The sequence below is a fragment of the Rattus norvegicus genome, chromosome 14 (genome assembly GCF_036323735.1).
Source record: "Rattus norvegicus strain BN/NHsdMcwi chromosome 14, GRCr8, whole genome shotgun sequence".
NCBI lineage: Eukaryota > Metazoa > Chordata > Mammalia > Rodentia > Muridae > Rattus > Rattus norvegicus.
The window spans coordinates 34,314,653-34,338,971 of NC_086032.1; the positions used below are offsets into that span (position 1 = coordinate 34,314,653).

Below are 24,319 nucleotides of genomic sequence, written 5' to 3' on the forward strand. Positions count from 1 at the left end.
GGCAAATACAGGAGGAAGCCAGCTGTTCTAGGGCGTATTCAGATGGAATGCCCAGTCAGTGGATCCACAGAGACAGGGAGGAGACTGCTGGTTGCCATGGGAAGAATTAAAGGCCCCTGTTGGCTGATTTGGGGTTCCTGTTGGGGTGATGAGGATGTTCAATACTTGGCTGTGGAGTTTTGGTTGGGGTCTGTGAATATACAGAAAGTTATTCCATGATGGACACTTTAAATGGACACTTTAAATGGTATGTGGATTACATGTCGGTAAAGTTGCTGTCAGAGTTACGGACTAGGTGGGGGTCACTGACCACTCTGATACAGGAAGGAAGATGTTAATGAACAGGTTCCTGTGTGGCAGCTGGTGCTCAGGCTCCTGAGCCCCCTAGCATGGCAGTAGAGGACATCACTCAGAATTGTCCCATGAGGCAAGAGAAAGCAGGCTTTGTTTCTGTAAATATGTGGCGCCCAACACGTCTAGCCTGCCCATGGAAAGGTCCAACAAGCTGCTACAGCCCAAGAGAGTTCAGACAGGAAGAGATGGTGACAGTGATGGACAGAAGGGCAGGTGCTCCAGGTGGACAGCAGAGCTCACAGCACTGTTAACCTGGGTGACTGCCTACTCCCAGGAGTACCTAACCTGCGTGTCCATGTCCTCATGCTCTGCAGGAGAGGTTGTACCTGTAACAGAGGGGCCACATGAGAGGTGGAGAGTTGACACTCGAGGTGTATCTAAGAATTGTGCATGAATGTTCTCAATATGTCTGTAGTTTATGAACCTCTGTCTAATCTTTAATCATTTCTCTTCTGAATGGATGCCTAACAGAAGAGTAGTGAGAGTGATTGCCACTTTATTATTATCATTATTAGTATTACTACTATTACCATCATCATCATCATCATCACCACCACCACCATCACCACCATCACCATCACCACCACCACCACCACCACCACCACCACCACCACCATCATCATCATCATCATCATCATCATCATCATCATCTTAAGCTGCTTCCCTTTTAATGGTCAGCCACTTGTTTAGCACGGTCAACCACTTTGAACCTGCCCATCCCAACGGTGTGGCTCTGTCACACACTCCCTCTGACATCTCTCTCCATCTTGCCTTCTGACCTTCTAGAAGATGTCAGTGGAGTCCAGACAAAAGCTTCATCCCAGCACTCAACCATGCTCCTTGGTGCTCCTCTCGATTTGCCAAGGCTGTGTCTGAGGATCGAAGCCCCCAGGGAGCCAGTTTCCCTGTGAAGCCTCAGGCCAGTGATTGGGGCTGGTGACAATTCTGAGTCCCACTTCTGTCAAAAGCATCCACATTCATGATGTCCCGTTACTCATGGGTGATGGAAACAGCCCAGTGAGTGAACAGCCAGGGAAAATAGGGTTATAGGAATTCCAGACCATTGCATTGAGCTCACACTTTCAAGGGAAAACTTAGTTTAAAGACTTGCTCACTTATGAAAATATCTCTGGACTGTTTCAGGCTGTGACTCTGCAATCGACCTGACATTGCCCAAATCCCAAACTGCTGTGAATGATGTCTTCACGGCTCTCCGGGAGATCGCTGGAGCTAGGAATCTCCTGAGACAGTTCAAATCGGTGTATGTTCCTGGAAATAGTACCCATCAGGTGAGTGTGCGTGACTTCAGTACCTGTCTGTCTGCTGTGCTTTAGGATTCTGAGGATTTCCCCTCAGCCTGGTAGAATAAGGAGTTCATTCTGGATGGACTCCCAAGTCCCCTCTTAATGGAGCACCTGGGTTCCACTAGGTCAGAAAGTGCCTCAGTTCATTTCAGCCTCAGACAATGTAGCTTGTGAAAAGTAGATTGGAAATCACCCTGCTTATAACCATGGGTCCTTCTCGGCTGTAGACTATAGCCCAAAGCAAGGTGCTTCCTTAGGGTCCAGATGCCATTCATTCCAAGCGAGAGACTGCTGTACACAGTCCCAATTTTATTCCTCTAGCAGTTCATCAACATGGTAAGTGATGACAAAGCAAGTATTTGTCAGACTGCAGAAAGGGAGTTTGTGACCAGGGAAACATCTGTTAGTAAAATTCCCCTGCAGCTTTCTAAGGACAGTGGGAGAACCTACAGGAAATGCTTTGACTGACCTTGAGTAGAAAGATGCGACAATCCAAGATTAAAAGAGGAGGCTCTGTGAAACCCTGAATGGGAGACCATGGAGGAATTCCCAGGGAAGTACAAGGGATGAGACAGGTGCTGTGGAACCTGGGAGTTTCTCATGGGCAGTGTAGAGTCAGAACTAGGAATCCTGATGGCAAACACAAGCATCCACAGAACAAGTATTTCTGATAGGAAAGATTACTGAGCATGGCGATGGGACTCCTCTCTCTCCATGAGGTCTCTGGTCGAATCATCTGAGGCTTCTCAGTGACTTTAATGCACCACAGTAGGAAGCAGGGACAGAGTGAGGAACTCATCATAGGGTGAGGACTTTAAGTGTATGTATAGATAAGCCAGTGTCCCCATGAGAGCCCAGCAGAACCCTGGTTCCTCCTGTCTGCTTCTACGGTACACTTGAGCACTCCTGGCCTTAGTCTCCCCTTCCCTTCCCACAGCAAGGAGGCCAGAGAACCAAGTTCCAAAAGGAAGTTACCTGTCACATATACATAGTAGCCATGGGCAGGTGGCATCTTTGCAACCTACACAAACACCTCTACGTACCTTGGTTCTCAGAGAGGTTCTAGAAGCATTGACCAATGGTGCTGACAATCATCCAGAATCACCCACAAGGCTATCAAGACCACAGAGCTTGCCCTGGATGTTAAAGCAGCGTTTCTCTTCCTGTAGTTTTTAAATCAGGCCAGTACCACCGCAGAACATAAAGTCAGTCAGATCACCAAACGTGTACATTTATCATTCCAAAAAATCAACAATTCTAAGTGTGCGTTGTAGACTAGTTACAAAGGCTTGTTGAGGCTGGTGATATGTGACGACATGTAAACCAGCGACTGTCAAAGGCAAATGGATGCACTAGTTGGCAGAGAAAGGAAACCACACAATTAATGAGGTCTTTATCATTTCATGACCATCACAGGGCACTGATTTGTCTGGCTTCACATAAACACACGTTAGCTAGAAACCATGGGCATGATAAGGACGCTGATGAGCTACCTGGACCCTAGCTCCCCACAGCAATGCCTCTGGCCTCAGGAGTGTCCTACAGTCATGACTTTCAGGAAAGGTTTTCCATGTTGCATATGCTTCCCCTCGTGTAAGCCAGTGACATCAACACGCTAAGCAGAACTCCCCAATGTCGGCAACTGACAAATGGGGAGGAGGGGCGTGGAGTGCACACTGTGAAGTCAAAGTTAGGAATAATATAAACGTAGAGAAACGTTCCACAGTACAAAGAAAAGGGAATGAAGCAGAGTCAGGCTTGCCGTGCATGGCTGCCTCTGAATCCGTGTCTCGGGCTCCACTTGATGGGGAGTTTCCGCTTTGGGGAAAACAAAACATGTGGATCTCTAGGAAGCTAGTCTAATTTCCTAAAAGATATAGCAAATTTTATAATAAAACACACATAGAAGTTGATGTTTAAAAGTTTTAGGGGAGAATGAAATAAACAGATTTGTGGGAGGTGGGAAGAGTAAAGGACAAGAAAGGTGCTGTGCCTCCTACGGCGGGGCACTTGCCAAGTCACCCCACATCTCCCAGACCAGATCCCCCTTTGTTTGCCAGGAGGGAGCACACCCTGCCAGCAGGACTGTGGATCATTTTCTCTGGTATTTTGGTTTTCCAAACTATTCTTAATTTAAAGAATGTTAAAGGTACAGCTGTGCGTCCAATGGGGGCAAAGGACTCTGGTGTGTTTTGTCCGCTGTCACATCCCTGGGGTAGACAGGTGCGGGTTATGCACAGGAGATGCTCATTAGACATTCGTGGAGTGCATCTCCCGCGGAACTCTGTTACAGGTCAGAGGCTATGTCTGAATACAGAGAGGGCGAAGTGGGAGAGTACTGGGATAGACTAGAGTCTGAGGCAAGCTGTGTGGGCCCTGAAGGTAGGACTTGGCAGGGTTTATGGTTTGGACTTTCATGTCCCCAGATGTGCTGTAGACTCGGTCTTCTGCTGATGGTGCCACTGAGAGAACTTTAGGAAGTGAGGCCTCACTGAGGGAAGTAGTCCACTGGGAATGTGCCCCACCCCACCCCCTCTTTCTGGACACCAAAAACTCAGTGTCTCTTCCACCACACACACCTGCCATAATGATCCACTTGACCACAAGCCAGAGAATAAATAGCCATGGCCCTCAGAAGCCATGTGCCAAACGGAAGCTTTCCCCCTGCAGGCTGGCTTCCCTCAGGTGCTCACACAGGAAACCATGTGGCACACTAGGCCTGTCACTTCTTCCACTTTGGTCTTTGTTCCCATAGCTTCACGAGAAATGTATGCTTTCCACCAGGAATGTGTTGTCACAACACAGAACCTAGCTGAGATATCCCAGCACACAGTGGACAGGGTGAACCCTGGTCTTGCCTGGGTTCCTGCTCCCCTCTGCTCTGCACTGTTCTCGTGCCCCTCTGCCTTGGGTCTAGAGGTCCTGCAGTCCCAGGTTCCCTCTTCATGCCTTCTCCCTTGCTCAGGCACATGCGCGCGAACTCTGAGTCACTCACTCGTTTCCCGGCTGGCACTGGAAGCACCTTTTACTTCTTACTTATCCGCTCCCTTAGCTCAGCGGTGCCGCCTCTGTGAAATGCAGGTCACGCTCCCCTCATTTGAAGGTGATGTGTTAAAGAAATGATCAAAGGTCTGGAGGAAGCAGAGGACTGAGATCTGCACTGGACGTCTGGAGGTCCCAAGGAGCCAGGACTTATCTAGTTAGGACAGTATGGGAAATGGGGACAAGGAGGCGACTGCTAAGGGACAGGGAGGCCCCTGACTTGAAGAACATAGCATGTCGTCAGAAGCAGCCTCTCGCTCATGGTATTCCTTGCACTTGCCCATTCTGGGTGGACAGAAAGGCAGCATGGTAAATGTTAGAACCTGGGTTCACGGCCCAGCTATGCCTCTTACGGTGTGAGGATGAGCAAGTTACTCCACCTCTCTGTGGCCAGTTCCTCCTCTGTAAGAAGGACACTCCCTCACAGATGCCCTAAGAATTTGGAGAATTAATCCCGTCCGATTCTTGTGATGGCCTCAGACTTACTGTAGGGACTTGAGGTAATAACATCAGGAAAATAAAGAGCCACCCATAAAAGTGACATTTTGATGTCAAAACATTACTCTGAGCTTTAGCTCACTTTTTCTTCCTGTTACCAAATAACAATGAAGACCTTTTTCATGGGCTCCTAAAAGTGACATGGGCCTATGACACTATCTGTCTGGTGCCTAAAGAATATACTGGCTCTGTAGTCATAGACCTCTAACACCAGCCTGCTGAGAACAGGACTGTGACCCTTAGGAAATTCAGTGCTAACATTTGCTTGTGTGGTAAGTTAGGGTTTAGGGGTTGTCCCTGTAGACCAGAAACCTTTCAGGTGCCTGGGCCTGGGTCTTCGTACCCTCCCATTTTTCACTGTATCTTTCGTAGCCCCCCAGGCACCCCCCCACGTCACCATGTTTGATGTGCCTCATGCCTCAGCTGCAGCACCAGGAGAACATTAGCAGTGTCTCAGGGGCAAGGAGCTCACAGGCCTTTCCAGTCAAGTGTCATCTGTCCCCAGAACGATGACAGTTGGTGCATAAGTCTCTAGGACAGAGGCTTTGGAGCCAGTGAAGCCCAGATGTGAGCCTTCTTTGATGCACCTGATGGCTGAACAAGAGTGTCTAGAACCTCTGTACCCAAGGAGGCTCAATTCATCTCATGCCTGAGGAAACGAGGCTCTCTGAAGAGTCTCTGGGTCCCATTTCCTTTGTCAGCACTCCCTAGCTCAGGTCAACAGAGCTAAGTCAACCTCTGTTCTCCCTCCTAATTGTATTAATAATTACCTAACCCCGGACCTGCTCAACTACCTTTTGGGGAGGAAAAAAATAGCAGAGGACAGAACTAGAACTGAGGACCAGAAAATTTGATATTGTCCCAAAGACACTTCTAACTGTGGTATGATTTCCAGGAAATTCTTTAGTGAGCCTGGCTTCCATTTCTTCATATTGACATTGAAAAGATTTCATTTAATGTTTTAAGGAATAGTTTGCTTCAGGATAGAAGGAAAGATGGATGGATGGATGGATGGATAGATTAAGAGATAAATTGAAACACTTTTTTAATCTTCAAACAAACGACTTGAGGAGATAAAAGGAGGAAAAAAATCATAGTATGACAAAAAGCAAAGGAACGAAACATAGAATTGCCACATGAAACCAACAGCATTTCAAACAGATGCTTTCCTGTGCAGTGTGGATTGAGGCAAGCTGTACCCCTCTGTGAGCCGTTCTCCTAAGATATTGGTGCATGGAACCGTGTGTAGAAATAAGCAGAGCCTAGGGCTCTGGCTCCCCAGAACCAGCCAGCAGAGCAAAATCCTTGGTGGGCAGGGCCTGGGCACCAGGTCAGGTCTCCTGGGCAACAGATATCTCCAAAAACCCTGCCGTTACCATGATATTTAATGTCAGAAGTCGCTGAGCACCTGGCTCCTTCCTCAGGAGCTCAGCTCGAGCTTGCAGTCACAGCCACACCTTATCTCTACACAGAACTTCTGAGGGACACACATGGATATTTTGTTTTTCATAGCTTCCTTGAGTATGATATTTTTAGGCCCAGTTTGTTCTTGAAAACACTCTGCAGTGGACACAAAGTTCCATCCCTAACCAAGAAGCTGTTTGCAGTTGATGCCTGCTGGGAGAGGGGAAACCCATCGGGGAAAACGGATTCCAACTTTTTATACTCATTTGTATTATATTTATGGTTTTATTTTATATATTTATATTCCATTATAGATACCTATTTTTTAATTTTTTTACTATTTTTATTCTTTTATTCCTCAATTGGTATAAAGGCAGATACACTCATATACCAAACATTATTCTGACCCAATTTACTTTTTTCCATCTGATATTTTTTAAAATGATGACATCTTCATAAGTCCTTACTCATAACATGGGTGCGGTGCATTCTGGGCCTAGCATCAAGGCTAGCTCTGTGGTGCCAGCCTGCCCAGAACCAGAAGACAGTCAGTGGAGCAGAGGCCACTTCACTTCCCCGGGACAGTCCTTGTGAGCACCATAAGGCATAACTCCACAGATCCAGCATTCCTCAAAGGGACACTCCCAATTATTATTCAAGAGCTGTGAGACCTGGAGAAGCCCAAAGCTCTAGCTGTCTGTCAAATATTTGTAGTTCTCCCTGTCTAGAGCAGTGCACCATGCAGGGGTCATTCCTGCCATTAGTAGTCTTGCCTGTCTCCTGGCTTGACATTCTTTCTTTATCAGGTTGCCAGGGAAACAGACCTGGGAAGTTAAGCAAAAGTCGAATCCCTCTGCAGAGGGCACGAAGGGTTTAATAGCCCTCTGCGCACACTGGCAAGTGAGGAAAGAGTGAAATGACTGCTTCATCGTAGTCCCAAGTGCGTTCATGACTGAGACAATGCTCTGTGTTCTTGAACCCTATTTCCTTTACCTCCTGAGAACAAGCAAGAGTACATGGTCTAGATTCCCTTGCAGGTAACTGTGAACCTGTGACCAACCCTGGTCGGTAAACTATGGGTGGAAGTGATACATTCTCATGCAGGGCGGTGACATCTTTCTGCACATCCTGCCCCCTTTCTCTTTGACTTGACCTCAGATGAAGTTGTCTTCTCCAGTACAAGGCTACAATGCCCTGGGGATTCTGAACTCACTCACTGTGAGGTCTCTGAGTGAGGAGATTGCCAAAGCCAGACCCCACCCTACCCCTGGAGCTCCTAGGAGTTGTGACAGAAGCAAAGCTTAAATGCCAAAAGTAGGGACCTGCTTAATACTGAAGCAGCCTGCGTAGCTGTTCTACTCTGGGTGACCCTAAGAAAGATGTGGTGGCACTCCAGAGAAGCCCTGTCTGTCCCTTCTGCTCCTTCCCTGAGAAGTGCATGCTGCCTCACAAAGTACAAAGTCCCACGCCAGCCAAAACATGAAATCACCGGTGTGGCAAGGAGGAAGGTGGCAAGTTCTCATCTGCAAAGCCCATGTTGGGAGACTTGACACGTGCTCTCCAGGGAGGTGAAGAACAGGCACTGCGCTCTACCCAAAACAGTGCTCCTAAAGTATCTCTTTACACCAGCAAGCATTAGGGGTTTGGTACTTTATTGTGTTCAATAAGAAATTTCAGAGTTTTCCTATCTGTTATTTATATAGCAATGCTTATGAACTTACTTTTTAAATAATCAATGTTTCTATGATTTACTATAAGTTTGGCTATAAGTAAAAATGGAAAAAAAGAAGAATGTCATAAATGGCTTATACTGGAGAGATAATATGTTGGATCTCACAACAAAAGCCTGGAAGTCAGCCTAAAGAGAGAAAGTCTGTTAGCAGTAGCAGAGCCCCAAGGTAGAGCAAGTCCCTGCTGGTTTCTCCTGCCTTGCCAGCCCTCCCATCACCCCTGTGGCAGAGTCACACAGACTCAGCTGCCAAAGCCTGAATGGTGCTGGCAGAGTCATAGGTTAGCCTCACACTACTACATCCAGGAGGATAGCTGTCACATCTCTAAAATGACACACTGAGTCCAAAGCATTGTCATATGAAAATAGAATGATTGGAGCCAAAAGGCATATGAAACTCATGTCCTAAGAGTGTGTCAGATGGTAGAGAAGATGTGTAACTGTTCTGGATTTGTGTACTTTCAATTATGGTTTATTTCTACATTCTAAATATTGCTGACTCCTTGGCTTACCTAAGAGATTTTAGCCTTCCCCTGTAACACAAGACCATCACAAAGTCCCAGTATTGAATATGGTGCCTTCAAACCTCTGCTTCAAGGAGCCCAGCCCAGCTGGCAATGCTCAGCTTCAGCACAGCAGGAAGGAGACCAAGGAGAGAATAGAGGGGGAGGGAATGGAGAGGCATCCAACCATGAGCATCCGTCCTTCCCTAAACCCTCTGTGCCTCCTACCAATCCCCCAACTCATGCTAGGATCCCTAGAGTACTGAGAACAATCCCGTCACCCCTAGCATACCAAGCCTTGGAGAGAGGAACGCAGTGTCGTGCTTCCACTTGGGGTTAGAGCCACCCGACCCAGGTCTGAGACCAGCCCTGAACCACTGCTCTTCCCTTCTGTGGTTGGCAGACCCTGTGATGGCAACAACCTTGCTGCATTCTGTATGGATCGTAGAGTATGCCCTCCCCTCTTTTTCCCTCCCTTCCTCCTCCCTCCCCGCTTCTGGCAGCCTATATATATTTCTCAGTTGTTCTGGGTGATGTTGCCTTATATAGCCAGTTTTATATAAACCAACCAAACAATATCTACTAGTTTCTCAAAGGAAGGAATGCCTTTCTGTCTTGAATTCCCTCATCCTGTCTGTCATCATTTCATTCCGTTGCAAGTAGCAGTGAGCTGGAGACTAGTGGCTTAAATATGCAAGGTTATTTTTCCTGTGAATGGTCCCTGCTAAACTGTGCCATGGTTATCACAGCTCTGCAGGCCTCACCACAGCTTCTCCTGTCTGCCCTGTGGCCTTAAGAATATCCTCGCCTTCCAAGATAGCTGCTGCAGCTTGACATTGCTTCCATGATCTATGCAGCACAACTGAGAAACCAAAAAGAAGGATGCTTCCATTTTTAAAAAAACAGGTTTCTGAAAGCCCCACCTCATCCTTCTGCATATGTCTCATTGCCCACAAATTAGAAATATAGATGCGAGCAGCTCTCTGCTCCCAAACCCCGTGGGAGAGAGACCTCACCGCCTGATCAGGTGGGCACTCCTGAGGCTGCAGAGCGGAGGAGACCACCAACACTGCCCACCCCTGCCCACATCCCTGGCCCAAGAGGAAACTGTATAAGGCCTCTGGGTTCCCGTAGGGGAGGGCCCGGGAGCGGCAGGACCCCTGCGCCTGAGACACTGCCGGAACCTGAAGGAAACAGACCGGATAAACAGTTCTCCGCACCCAAATCCCGTGGGAGGGAGAGCTGAACCTTCAGAGAGGCAGACACGCCTGGGAAACCAGAAGAGACTGCACTCTGTGCACATCCAGGCGCCAGAGGAAAACACCAAACGTCATCTGGAACCCTGGTGCACAGAGGCTCCCTGAAGGAGCGGCGCAGATTTTCCCGGTTGCTGCCACAGCGGAGAGGACTTAGGCAGTACCCCACGAGCAAACTTGAGCCTTGGAACCACAGGTAGGACCAACTTTTCCCCTGCAAGAAACCTGCCTGGTGAACTCAAGACACAGGCCCACAGGAACAGCTGAAGACCTGTAGAGAGGAAAAACTACACGCCCGAAAGCAGAACACTCTGTCCCCATAACTGGCTGAAAGAAAACAGGAAAACAGGTCTACAGCACTCCTGACACACAGGTTATAGGACAGTCTAGGCACTGTCAGAAATAGCAGAACAAAGTAACACTAGAGATAATCTGATGGCGAGAGGCAAGCGCAGGAACCCAAGCAACAGAAACCAAGACTACATGGCATCATCGGAGCCCAATTCTCCCACCAAAGCAAACACGGAATATCCAAACACACCAGAAAAGCAAGACCTAGTTTCAAAATCATATTTGATCATGATGCTGGAGGACTTCAAGAAAGACATAGAGAACTCCCTTAGAGAACAAGTAGAAGCCTACAGAGAGGAATCGCAAAAATCCCTGAAAGAATTCCAGGAAAATACAATCAAACAGTTGAAGGAATTAAAAATGGAAATAGAAGCAATCAAGAAAGAACACATGGAAACAACCCTGAACATAGAAAATCAAAAGAAAAGACAAGGAGCTGTAGATACAAGCTTCACCAACAGAATACAAGAGATGGAAGAGAGAATCTCGGGAGCAGAAGATTCCATAGAAATCATTGACTCAACTGTCAAAGATAATGTAAAGCAGAAAAAGCTACTGGTCCAAAACATACAGGAAATCCAGGACTCAATGAGAAGATCAAACCTAAGGATAATAGGTATAGAAGAGAGTGAAGACTCCCAGCTCAAAGGACCAGTAAATATCTTCAACAAAATCATAGAAGAAAACTTCCCTAACCTAAAAAAAGAGATACCCATAGGCATACAAGAAGCCTACAGAACTCCAAATAGATTGGACCAGAAAAGAAACACCTCCCGTCACATAATTGTCAAAACACCAAACGCACAAAATAAAGAAAGAATATTAAAAGCAGTAAGGGAAAAAGGTCAAGTAACATATAAAGGCAGACCTATCAGAATCACACCAGACTTTTCGCCAGAAACTATGAAGGCCAGAAGATCCTGGACAGATGTCATACAGACCCTAAGAGAACACAAATGCCAGCCCAGGTTACTGTATCCTGCAAAACTCTCAATTAACATAGATGGAGAAACCAAGATATTCCATGACAAAACCAAATTTACACAATATCTTTCTACAAGTCCAGCACTACAAAGGATAATAAAGGGTAAAGCCCAACATAAGGAGGCAAGCTATACCCTAGAAGAAGCAAGAAACTAATCATCTTGGCAACAAAACAAAGAGAATGAAAGCACACAAACATAACCTCACTTCCAAATATGAATATAACGGGAAGCAATAATCACTATTCCTTAATATCTCTCAATATCAATGGCCTCAACTCCCCAATAAAAAGACATAGATTAACAAACTGGATACGCAACGAGGACCCTGCATTCTGCTGCCTACAGGAAACACACCTCAGAGACAAAGACAGACACTACCTCAGAGTGAAAGACTGGAAAACAATTTTCCAAGCAAATGGTCAGAAGAAGCAAGCTGGAGTAGCCATTCTAATATCAAATAAAATCAATTTTCAACTAAAAGTCATCAAAAAAGATAAGGAAGGACACTTCATATTCATCAAAGGAAAAATCCATCAAGATGAACTCTCAATCCTAAATATCTATGCCCCAAATACAAGGGCACCTACATATGTAAAAGAAACCTTGCTAAAGCTCAAAACACACATTGCACCTCACACAATAATAGTGGGAGATTTCAACACCCCACTCTCATCAATGGACAGATCATGGAAACAGAAATTAAACAGAGATGTAGACAGACTAAGAGAAGTCATGAGCCAAATGGACTTAACGGATATTTATAGAACATTCTATCCTAAAGCAAAAGGATATACCTTCTTCTCAGCTCCTCATGGTACTTTCTCCAAAATTGACCATATAATTGGTCAAAAAACAGGCCTCAACAGGTACAGAAAGATAGAAATAATCCCATGCGTGCTATCGGACCACCACGGCCTAAAACTGGTCTTCAATAACAATAAGGGAAGAATGCCCACATATACGTGGAAATTGAACAATGCTCTACTCAATGATAACCTGGTCAAGGAAGAAATAAAGAAAGAAATTAAAAACTTTTTAGAATTTAATGAAAATGAAGGTACAACATACCCAAACTTATGGGACACAATGAAAGCTGTGCTAAGAGGAAAACTCATAGCGCTGAGTGCCTGCAGAAAGAAACAGGAAAGAGCATATGTCAGCAGCTTGACAGCACACCTAAAAGCTCTAGAACAAAAAGAAGCAAATACACCCAGGAGGAGTAGAAGGCAGGAAATAATCAAACTCAGAGCTGAAATCAACCAAGTAGAAACAAAAAGGACCATAGAAAGAATCAACAGAACCAAAAGTTGGTTCTTTGAGAAAATCAACAAGATAGATAAACCCTTAGCCAGACTAACGAGAGGACACAGAGAGTGAGTCCAAATTAACAAAATCAGAAATGAAAAGGGAGACATAACCACAGATTCAGAGGAAATTCAAAAAATCATCAGATCTTACTATAAAAACCTATATTCAACAAAACTTGAAAATCTTCAGGAAATGGACAATTTCCTAGACAGATACCAGGTATCGAAGTTAAATCAGGAACAGATAAACCAGTTAAACAACCCCATAACTCCTAAGGAAATAGAAGCAGTCATTAAAGGTCTCCCAACCAAAAAGAGCCCAGGTCCAGACGGGTTTAGCGCAGAATTCTATCAAACCTTCATAGAAGACCTCATACCAATATTATCCAAACTATTCCACAAAATTGAAACAGATGGAGCCCTACCGAATTCCTTCTACGAAGCCACAATTACTCTTATACCTAAACCACACAAAGACCCAACAAAGAAAGAGAACTTCAGACCAATTTCCCTTATGAATATCGACGCAAAAATACTCAGTAAAATTCTGGCAAACCAAATTCAAGAGCACATCAAAACAATCATCCACCATGATCAAGTAGGCTTCATCCCAGGCATGCAGGGATGGTTTAATATACGGAAAACCATCAACGTGATCCATCATATAAACAAACTGAAAGAACAGAACCACATGATCATTTCATTAGATGCTGAGAAAGCATTTGACAAAATTCAACACCCCTTCATGATAAAAGTCCTGGAAAGAATAGGAATTCAAGGCCCATACCTAAACATAGTAAAAGTCATATACAGCAAACCAGTTGCTAACATTAAACTAAATGGAGAGAAACTTGAAGCAATCCCACTAAAATCAGGGACTAGACAAGGCTGCCCACTCTCTCCCTACTTATTCAATATAGTTCTTGAAGTTCTAGCCAGAGCAATCAGACAACAAAAGGAGATCAAGGGGATACAGATCGGAAAAGAAGAGGTCAAAATATCACTATTTGCAGACGACATGATAGTATATTTAAGTGATCCCAAAAGTTCCACCAGAGAACTACTAAAGCTGATAAACAACTTCAGCAAAGTGGCTGGGTATAAAATTAACTCAAATAAATCAGTTGCCTTCCTCTATACAAAAGAGAAACAAGCCGAGAAAGAAATTAGGGAAACGACACCCTTCATAATAGACCCAAATAATATAAAGTACCTCGGTGTGACTTTAACCAAGCAAGTAAAAGATCTGTACAATAAGAACTTCAAGACACTGAGGAAAGAAATTGAAGAAGACCTCAGAAGATGGAAAGATCTCCCATGCTCATGGATTGGCAGGATTAATATAGTAAAAATGGCCATTTTACCAAAAGCAATCTACAGATTCAATGCAATCCCCATCAAAATACCAATCCAATTCTTCAAAGAGTTAGACAGAACAATTTGCAAATTCATCTGGAATAACAAAAAACCCAGGATAGCTAAAGCTATCCTCAACAATAAAAGGACTTCAGGGGGAATCACTATCCCTGAACTCAAGCAGTATTACAGAGCAATAGTGATAAAAACTGCATGGTATTGGTACAGAGACAGACAGATAGACCAATGGAATAGAATTGAAGACCCAGAAATGAACCCACACACCTATGGTCACTTGATTTTTGACAAAGGAGCCAAAACCATCCGATGGAAAAAAGATAGCATTTTCAGCAAATGGTGCTGGTTCAACTGGAGGGCAACATGTAGAAGAATGCAGATCGATCCATCCTTATCACCCTGTACAAAGCTTAAGTCCAAGTGGATCAAGGACCTCCACATCAAACCAGACACACTCAAACTAATAGAAGAAAAACTAGGGAAGCATCTGGAACACATGGGCACTGGAAAAAATTTCCTGAACAAAACACCAATGGCTTATGCTCTAAGATCAAGAATCGACAAATGGGATCTCATAAAACTGCAAAGCTTCTGTAAGGCAAAGGACACTGTGGTTAGGACAAAACGGCAACCAACAGATTGGGAAAAGATCTTTACCAATCCTATAACAGAGAGAGACCTTATATCCAAAATATACAAAGAACTCAAGAAGTTAGACCGCAGGGAAACAAATAACCCTATTAAAAAATGGGGTTCAGAGCTAAACAAAGAATTCACAGCTGAGGAATGCCGAATGGCTGAGAAACACCTAAAGAAATGTTCAACATCTTTAGTCATAAGGGAAATGCAAATCAAAACAACCCTGAGATTTCACCTCACACCAGTGAGAATGGCTAAGATCAAAAACTCAGGTGACAGCAGATGCTGGTGAGGATGTGGAGAAAGAGGAACACTCCTCCATTGTTGGTGGGATTGCAGACTGGTAAAACCATTCTGGAAATCAGTCTGGAGGTTCCTCAGAAAATTGGACATTGAACTGCCTGAGGATCCAGCCATACCTCTCTTGGGCATATACCCAAAAGATGCCTCAACATATAAAAGAGACACATGCTCCACTATGTTCATCGCAGCCTTATTTATAATAGCCAGAAACTGGAAAGAACCCAGATGCCCTTCAACAGAGGAATGGATACAGAAAATGTGGTACATCGACACAATGGAATATTACTCAGCTATCAAAAACAACGAGTTTATGAAATTCGTAGGCAAATGGTTGGAACTGGAAAATATCATCCTGAGTGAGCTAACCCAATCACAGAAAGACATACATGGTATGCACTCATTGATCAGTGGCTATTAGCCCAAATGGTTGAATTACCCTAGATCCCTAGAACAAAGGAAACTCAAGACGGATGATCAAAATGTGAATGCTTCACTCCTTCTTTAAATGAGGAAAAAGAATACCCTGGCAGGGAAGGGAGAGGCAAAGATTAAAACAGAGACTGAAGGAAAACCCATTCAGAGCCTGCCCCACATGTGGCCCATACATATACAGCCACCCAATTAGACAAGATGGATGAAGCAAAGAAGTGCAGACCGACAGGAGCCGGATGTAGATCGCTCCTGAGAGACACAGCCAGAATACAGCAAATACAGAGTCGAATGCCAGCAGCAAACCACTGAACTGAGAATAGGTCCCCCGTTGAAGGAACCAGAGAAAGAACTGGAAGAGCTTGAAGGTGCTCGAGACCCCAAAAGTACAACAGTGTCAAGCAACCAGAGCTTCCAGGGACTAAGCCACTACCTAAAGACTATACATGGACTCACCCTGGACTCTGACCCCATAGGTAGCAATGAATATCCTAGTAAGTGCACCAGTGGAAGGGGAAGCCCTGGGTCCTGCTAAGACTGAACCCCCAGTGAACTAGACTATGGGGGGAGGGTGGCAATGGGGGGAGGTTTGGGAGGGGAACACCCATAAGGAAGGGGAGGGGGGAGGGTGATGTTTGTCCGGGAACCGGGAAAGGGAATAACACTTGAAATGTATATAAGAAATACTCAAGTTAATAAAAACAAATAAATAAAAAATAAAAAGAAATATAGATGCCCAGAGCTGTATAGCAGCCAGGAGGAGGCTCAGTTGATAACATGCTTAACTGAAGACTGGGTCTACTACAGTAATGATAAACAAAATGTGACAGTCACCTTGGTTGGATTAATAAGCATTCTGCATTAATGAGGCACACCTATGGCTGTGTCTGTGATGGTTTTTCTAGAGAGGAGCTAAGTAGTAGGGAAGACCCACCTGAATGCTGGTGGCACAATCCTGTGGACTGGGGTCCCAGGTGGAGTAAGTGGGGGGAGTGGGAAGCCTGCCCAGGGCCTCCAGTTGCTGCCACTGTTTCTCAGTGACCCATGTGCCTCTCTGCCTGCAAGGTGGACTAGATCACCAGAGTCAACCTTTCCTCCCAGAAGCTGCTTCTTGCTGGGTCTTTGGTCATAGCAAAAGAAAACACAACTAATTCTCTCACTGAGGAAGAGGTCATGTCCTTTCAGATGACAGCACTGATGAGGTAGAGTATTGGTCAACAGACTCTCCTGAGGGATGGGCTTTAAGGATTTAGCATCTAAGAGAGGAAGTATCCAGAAGGGCCCTGATGGTAGACAAGTGAGCCCTGCAGACCCTTTACTTGTCTATAAAACCCAAGGCCTTTTTTAATTTACTTAAAATGTTTATTGGATCATCATACCAAATTTATTAATTTGTAAAATGTAGAAAGAAAACAAATACCTGCTCCCTCCTAAGCCCAGGGTTAGTGTTTTAGTGTGCTTCTCCACAGTCTTATTTCCATGCATGAATAATTTATTAACTTTCATGAGCAAAAAGGGATCTGTTTGTATTGATGATCTGCTTCAGGAAAAACAGAAAGCAACAAGCACAATAGTCCACCTGCCTCTCCTAGCCTGGCACCCGCCCTTCAGTAACGCTGGAGATGGGTGTGTATATCACAGCTCGCTTTCCCATACTCAGCAGCTACAGGCTGTCAGGTTCTCCCTGCCACTTTGTATAATGGCCAGCCTATCACCCCCATTTCTCACCTCACACTGTTCACTCACATGCCAGGCTGCACCCTGTTTTTAAACCTGTCACCACAGACCCTCCCTTGTCACGTTCCCAACATTCCTCCCTGTAGATGCTCCTTACTTACTGAACAGCTCCCAGCCATGGGCACGTGAATGCCTGTGGTAGTTTGGATAGGAATGGCCCCCAAAGACTCTGAATGCTTGATCATTAAGGAGCAGTGCTACACTCCCTACTTACAGGGATTAGGAGTTGTGCCCTTGTTGGAGGAAGTGTGTCTCTAGAGATGGGTTTTGGAGTTTGGAGTGCCCAATCTAAGAACAGTGTCTTGTCCTGTCTGTCTGTCTGTCTGTCTGTCTGTCTGCCTGCCTGCCTATCTATCTATCTATCTATCTATCTATCTATCTATCTATCTATCTATCTATCTATCTATCTATCTATCTATCTCTTTCTTCCTGCTGCCCGTAGATACAGATGTAGAACTCTCAGCTACCAAGTCAGCTTGCATGCTACCATGCCCTCATGATAATAATGGACTAAACCTCTGAAACTATAAGCAAGCCCCAACTAAATGCCTTTTTCTAAGAGTTGTCATGGTCACAGTGTCTCTTCACAGTAATGGAACAGTGACTAAGGCAGTAGTTTCTAATCTTTCCTTACTTCAAGTAATAAATGGCTCTTTCTGAATGGATCTCTATGCATGAACATAATCAAAAATAAACTGATAAGAGTGGAATTGCTGTGTTGGATGCAGTTTGAGCTTTGGTAAGGACTACCAAATCACACTGCATTGACTGAAACAGTTTCCTCTCCAGCCAGCCTCAAGAGTGCCTGGTACCAGGGCAAAGGCAAATGTACATGTTTTCAGAAATTTTCAGTTTGTTTTTTCAGTCTGAGTCTTTAAAAACTTGTCTTGGTTAGTTGACTCACAAGGTGCCTGTAACTCCAAGGAATCACACACACACACATACACACACACACACACACACACACACACACACACACACACACACACACACACCCTAGCCTCTGAAGCACATACACAAAAAGCTATCTCGATGTAACTTTAATCTGATTTCCTCTGGTCATAAGCAAGGTTGGCTGGTGGCTTTGTCTCTCCCTCATCAATGATCCTAGCCAGTGCTCACTCAGGAGGATCATTAGTCATGAAATTTCTCCATGTACAGTGGTCTCACCAGTAAGTATCAAGAAACTGGGATCCTGCACTGAGCAAACACTAGCCCTCCCAGATGTGTGGTGAGACATGACATTGATAGTCTATACACTACTGCATTTCTGAAATATTTTAAGGGACTTAGAATATGGAAAAGTAACCTCTAAGAAAAGCAAAAACAAGCTAGATATAAAGTCAGTACTCTAACATATCTGAAACCATGGCTATAGCACCTTGTGTTTACCCATGTAAAGAGCTACACAGAGCTCAAGATGAGCTGCCCCTCGGCAGAACCCTGCTAGAACCTGGCTTTCTGGAGTGATATGAACCAGACAGTGTGGGGAGGGGAGATGCCACGTGTGCCTTTGCACTGAGCACCCCATATGCACCGCCAGATAAGTTTGGGGCAGCAGAGACAGCAGTGGGTTGGGGGCGGGGTGGCCAGTCTGTGGGAAAAGAAGATTCAGGAAGGACTTTTAGCAAGAACTCAGGAAAGAGGTCAGTAAGACAGCCGCCTCCAGGCAGACCTAAATATAGGCCTGCAGGGTATTTAGGTCACAGAAAAGTGCTCAGCACCATCCATCCAGGCGGAGGTGTCATAATCTAACGTTACCCTTATTTGACAGAGAGAAACCTACAGTGCTCTGTGACCTGGTTCCCACATCGACCTGGGTCAGATTCCTCTGTCACCCTAGCTTCTTTTTCTGAATAGTCATACATAGAGCTGAGCTCTGGGGGGGAAGGAAGGATGGGCTTGGATGTTGACAGTCATTGCAAATAAACACTCACATTCCTAGTGGAGGGGATGAGTCTAAGAGTGTTTAGAGACCATCTTCTTGTTTATATAAAAGACAAGACTTTGTTTCCTACCAGTCTCCCTACATAAAATTATCACTTTAAATCTAGATTGAGCATTTGGTCCTACTGTGACTATAGCTCTGGTAAGGGACATTTGGTCATAGAAGAAAATAGAGCATTGACTGAGTAAATGCTGGAATCATGTGGTATTAAAAAATGTTTAAAGGATACAAAGGATAAAAAGGATAGAGAAGTAAGGAGATGGGAGCGAATATGAAAGAAGTTAAGGGGAGGAGTTGGGGTAAATATGATCAAAATACATTGTATAAAATTCACAAAAAATCAATACATATATTTTAAAGTCTCAAGATTGTTTATTTTTAAGTTATTTTTCCATATTCTAATCTTGCATGTACATACAAAAATCATAGCCATTGCTCAGAGTCAAGTTAAACTGGCTTTACTTCCTTGAATGTCAATAGAACTGTCTCCAGACACAGCAAACACGGGCATTTACTCATAGCAGTGTTCTGTCTTTCCAGGCAGCCTATAAGCCACTGTTGAAGCAGGTTGTGGAAGAAATATTTAATCCTGAGAAGCCAGATCCCATTGACATTGAACATATGTCCTCAGGCCTCACTGATCTCCTTAAAACTGGATTCAGCATGTTCATGAAGGTAAGGACCCATGAGAGCGTCATCATGAGTGTTCATGGAGGTAAGGACCCATGAGAGCATCATCATGAGTGTTCATGGAGGTAAGGACCCATGAGAGCGTCATCATGAGTGTTCATGGAGGTAAGGACCCATGAGAGCGTCATCATGAGTGTTCATGGAGGTAAGGACCCATGAGAGCGTCATCATGAGTGTTCATGGAGGTAAGGACCCATGGGAGGGTCATCTTGAGTGTCTCATGTTCCCTTTGCTGAGCATGGGAATGCTGGCTCATCCTTAGTCCTGCTGGGAGACAGTGGTATACGATTCAGACTTTTTTCTGACCATTTGGTGGTGTGTAGCCTGGGCTCATAGCCTCCTATGACTCTTTGGACCTGAGTCTTATGATCTTTCCCCAACAACACATACACCCTAAGTGTGGTCCTCAAGAGCACCACTGGAAACCGCTTACACTCAAGATCGTGGGTTGCCCACAGGAGCACATATTCTACTTACTGTTCACCAGAACTTACTCTGTGGGTTAATGAGCAACTCTGCGTCCTCCGAGTGTCATCCCAAGACTCATCTAGAGATGCTTCTTGTATGGTCCAGCAGACTCCTTGGATTTCTCTGGCTCATGTCTGGGGTGGGTCAGAATGACTGAGTAACCCTTGAAGTAGGGATGAAAGCAGGAGAAAGTACACAAACACCATCTATTTTTAAGCCACTGTAAAGTTTCTAAATTTAAAAGGCTCTAAACAAGATTGCAGACTGACCTCCCAGGCTATGCCCGTATTTCAGCGGTAATAACTCTTGGAAATAACAGAATGTTTTGCCAACTTCAAAGAGTCTTTGAAATAGTGAGTTAATCTGCATAAAAGATCCAGCCTTTCAGAGTTCAATAAAAGCATATTCCAGGAAAACCAGCCCTTTCCAAAAGCCAGAGAGGACAGACGCCAGACATCAGACTGGAAACTGAGCAGTAAGTTGGCTGGAGTGGCCTTCGACCCTTTGTTCTCCTGTTCTCCAGTTCCAGCAGCTTCTTATGCAATGCCTGGGTCCTCAATCTCTCTCCTCTCCTCTCCTCTCCTCTCCTCTCCTCTCCTCTCCTCTCCTCTCCTCTCCTCTCCTCTCCTCTCCTCTCCTCTCCTCCTCTCCTCTCCCCTCCCCTCCCCTCTCTCCTCTCTCCTCTCTCCTCTCATCTCCTCTCTCTCCTCTCCCCTCCCCTCCCCTCCTCTCCTCTCCTCTCTCCCCTCTCCTCTCCTCTCTTCTCCCCTCCCCTCCCCTCCCCTCCTCTCCTCTCCTCTCTCTCCTCTCCTCCTCTCCCCTCCCCTCCTCTCTCCTCTCCTCTCCTCTCCTCCTCTCCTCTCCCCTCCCCTCCCCTCTCTCCTCTCTCCTCTCTCCTCTCATCTCCTCTCTCTCCTCTCCCCTCCCCTCCCCTCCTCTCCTCTCCTCTCTCCCCTCTCCTCTCCTCTCTTCTCCCCTCCCCTCCCCTCCCCTCCTCTCCTCTCTCTCCTCTCTCCTCTCCTCTCCTCTCCTCTCTCCTCTCATCTCCTCTCTCTCCTCTCCTCTCCTCTCCTCTCCTCCTCTCTCCTCCTCTCCTCTCTCCTCTCATCTCCTCTCTCTCCTCTCCTCTCCTCTCCTCTCCTCTCCTCCTCTCTCCTCCCCTCCTCTCTCCTCTCCTCTCCTCTCCCCTCCTCTCTCCTCCCCTCCTCTCCTCTCCTCTCCTCTCTCTCCTCTCCTCCCCTCCCCTCCCCTCCTCTCCTCTCCCCTCCTCTCTCCTCCCCTCCTCTCCTCTCCTCTCTCTCCTCTCCTCCTCTCCCCTCCCCTCCCCTCCTCTCCTCTCCTCTCCTCTCCTCTCTCTCCTCTCTCCTCTCCTCTCCCCTCCTCTCTCCTCCCCTCCCCTCCTCTCCTCTCCTCTCTCTCCTCTCCTCCTCTCCCCTCCCCTCCTCTCCTCCCCTCCCCTCCTCCTCTACTCTCTCTCCTCTCTCCTCTCCTCTCCTCTCCTCCTCTCCCCTCCTCTCCCCTCCCCTCTCCTCCTCTCCCCTCCCCTCCTCTCCTCTCCCCTCCTCCTCTCTTCTCCTCTCCTTTCCTCTCCCCTCCTCTCAATAAAGCAATGCAGCTCAACTTCCTAATGTGTCCAGGGCTCCTGTGCTGAGTCTAAGCCCAGAGTTGTTGGGTCATTCTCTGCCCCTCTGTCCTGAGGTAGCTCTTCCTTGTGGCCATTTGCAATGGAAGGAAGGAAGGAAGGAAGGAAGGAAGGAAGGAAGGAAGGAAGGAAGGAAGGAAGGGAGAGGAGAGGACAGCAAAGCAGAGCATAACTTCTGGAATAGACATGGTTTCCAACCCTCTGCACTTCAGTGCTTCCTCTACAAACTTGGACACCCAGTGGTAACCATGGACTGTATTAGGATGTTGTCACTTGACTCCCCAGGTACATTTTCTGTCACTGTCCCATGAATCAAGAGCTGTCTGTCACACTTGAAAGTTACCCCATAAGTGTTAGAGTATTTCCTCCTCTCTTCCAGTGTTCAGCCATCCACCTCCTGTGTGGCCTTGCCTGGGGAGCTTGGAACCCTGATGGGTCAGCATGGGTAATAGGGAACCCCTTTTCCTCAGCCAGCTGACCTCAGAGCGAAGGCTCCTGGGAGTAGATTTACAGGAAGAATTGTGTTCCCCCAGGTGCCATAATATCTCGAAAGACCACATTGTAAATGGTGAAACTAGACAGAAGGCCATCCTTTCTGCCCCAGTTTTTGTTGAAAGGGAAGGAGGTGGGATGCAGATGGACTCGCAGCTCATGCGAACCGTGTGCAGGCTTCCCAGCCACAGCTGCAGTGGCAGTCCATGGGGAGCAGTCAGCCAGCATGCTTCCATCCATGTCCTGGCCACCCTCACGGCACCCTCAGCAGATAGGTCCTATTCTTACCCCCATTTCACCCAGTGAGGAAACTGAGGCCCCACATGGCTAAGCAGGGAATGCAAATTTCCAAAAGCCTAGGATTCCATCTCATTCTTTCCTATTCTCATGTGATTTCCAAAGAGCACACCATAAATGGCAACTCTGACCTGTGTCCCATAGTCATCCCCACCCTGGATCACTGGCCTGTCCACAGCATTCCCTGGCCCATGCCTGTCAGGTGTGCTTTTGGAAGTGAAGTGCTCTGCCTTGTTGCTGCTGCTGCTCTCTGGGGTAACTCAGCCAACTGCCTTCCCTCTCCTGAGTCTGTGCAGCTCCAGAAGGTCTCTGACTGCATTGGTCATGGAGCCGCTGATGTAAGTGAGATCGTGCAGGGCTCACCCCCATTCCTCAGACTGCTTTTCTGGGGGCTTGGGCCCAGGACTCATGGGAACAGTAAAATCATGTATTGGCAGATGTGTCACCCCTACACATTAAGTCTTCGCTCTGACTCCTCGGGGACACTACTGCTCCTGTCTCTGGCCACTCGGTAGCTGAGCCAGAAAGGAACAGAGGCAGAACTTGATGAAATAAAGAATTTCCGTGGGGAATCCTTCCTTTGCTGACTGCTGTTCTATAAATGGAGCCACTCTCAAATTTGAACTTCAGTAGGAATGGTCTGCCCCTAGTGAGTCCTTTCTCTACACTCAGATGGTTTCCTGTTGACTTGGGGTGACCCAGAGGCCATCTGCCTATGATGTAGAAGATGAGAGTAGATTGGAGACATGACAAGAAATACACAGAGTCAGGGCCACAGTCACACCACAAGAAACATGGTGCGAGCCACATAGCAAGCAGACGAGGATGGTTCCAGCCCTCTGTGTCCCCCTCGGGGCGCTGTATCTTTTGTACATACTTTGTGGCTGTCTTTATAAATTGTTTTTATAACTGTGTGTCTTAGTTGTCTTCTTCCAGGCTGATGTCCTTCAGAGCAGTGTTTTTCTAAATATATCACATAACCCATTGGGTGTTGGTAGGTCAAGACAGTTTAAATCACTATAGTAAACTCTGCATAGGGGAACCAATGAGACTAGAACTCATTACATCAAGTTAAGTCAAACAGCACAGCCCGCCTCTCACATCTACACATGCATGACTTGAACATTTTCCTCACTACAGATCTGACAGAAAAGACTGGGAAAGCTATAGCTAGAGCCTGGAGAGTGGATGCTTTTATCTTCCAGATCCTCAGCATATGGCTTTCTGCATACAGCAGGTGCTGGGGGGAGGCGATCAGAAAATTCAGGTTACAAAGCTCATTCAGCATAGCTTGAAGCCATTGATTTCTCCTTCCAACTATACTAGTCCCACTGAGTGTAGGGTACACCTTCCAGGACTCCCATTGAAAACCCGAAACCGTAGGCACACACCCTGTCAATGCCGATGTTTTTTTACCATAGACACACACATGCGATACCTTTTTTGCTAAGCAAATGGCACATGTTCAGGTCATGGCATGTGCACTTTGCAAGCATGACACTGAACCTAGTGCTGTTCCCTTTCCCTTCTTCACACTTCAGTGGCTGAAGACTTGTTCATACATAC

General features: G+C 46.0%; 1 protein-coding gene across 2 annotated transcripts in view; it reads left to right on the top strand.

Moving 5' to 3' along the window:
- The window catches only part of Scfd2 (sec1 family domain containing 2), a 332,032-nt gene that overhangs the window by 277,261 nt on the left and 30,452 nt on the right, over nucleotides 1-24,319 (top strand). For both annotated transcript variants that reach the window (XR_010057401.1, NM_001017499.1), the window contains exons 6-7: nucleotides 1,498-1,643; nucleotides 19,705-19,839. Coding sequence is in view for 1 of the 2 variants with exons in the window: in NM_001017499.1 (NP_001017499.1) it covers nucleotides 1,498-1,643; nucleotides 19,705-19,839 (281 nt within the window). In the remaining variant the exon portion in view is untranslated. The remainder of the gene's footprint in view (nucleotides 1-1,497; nucleotides 1,644-19,704; nucleotides 19,840-24,319) is intronic.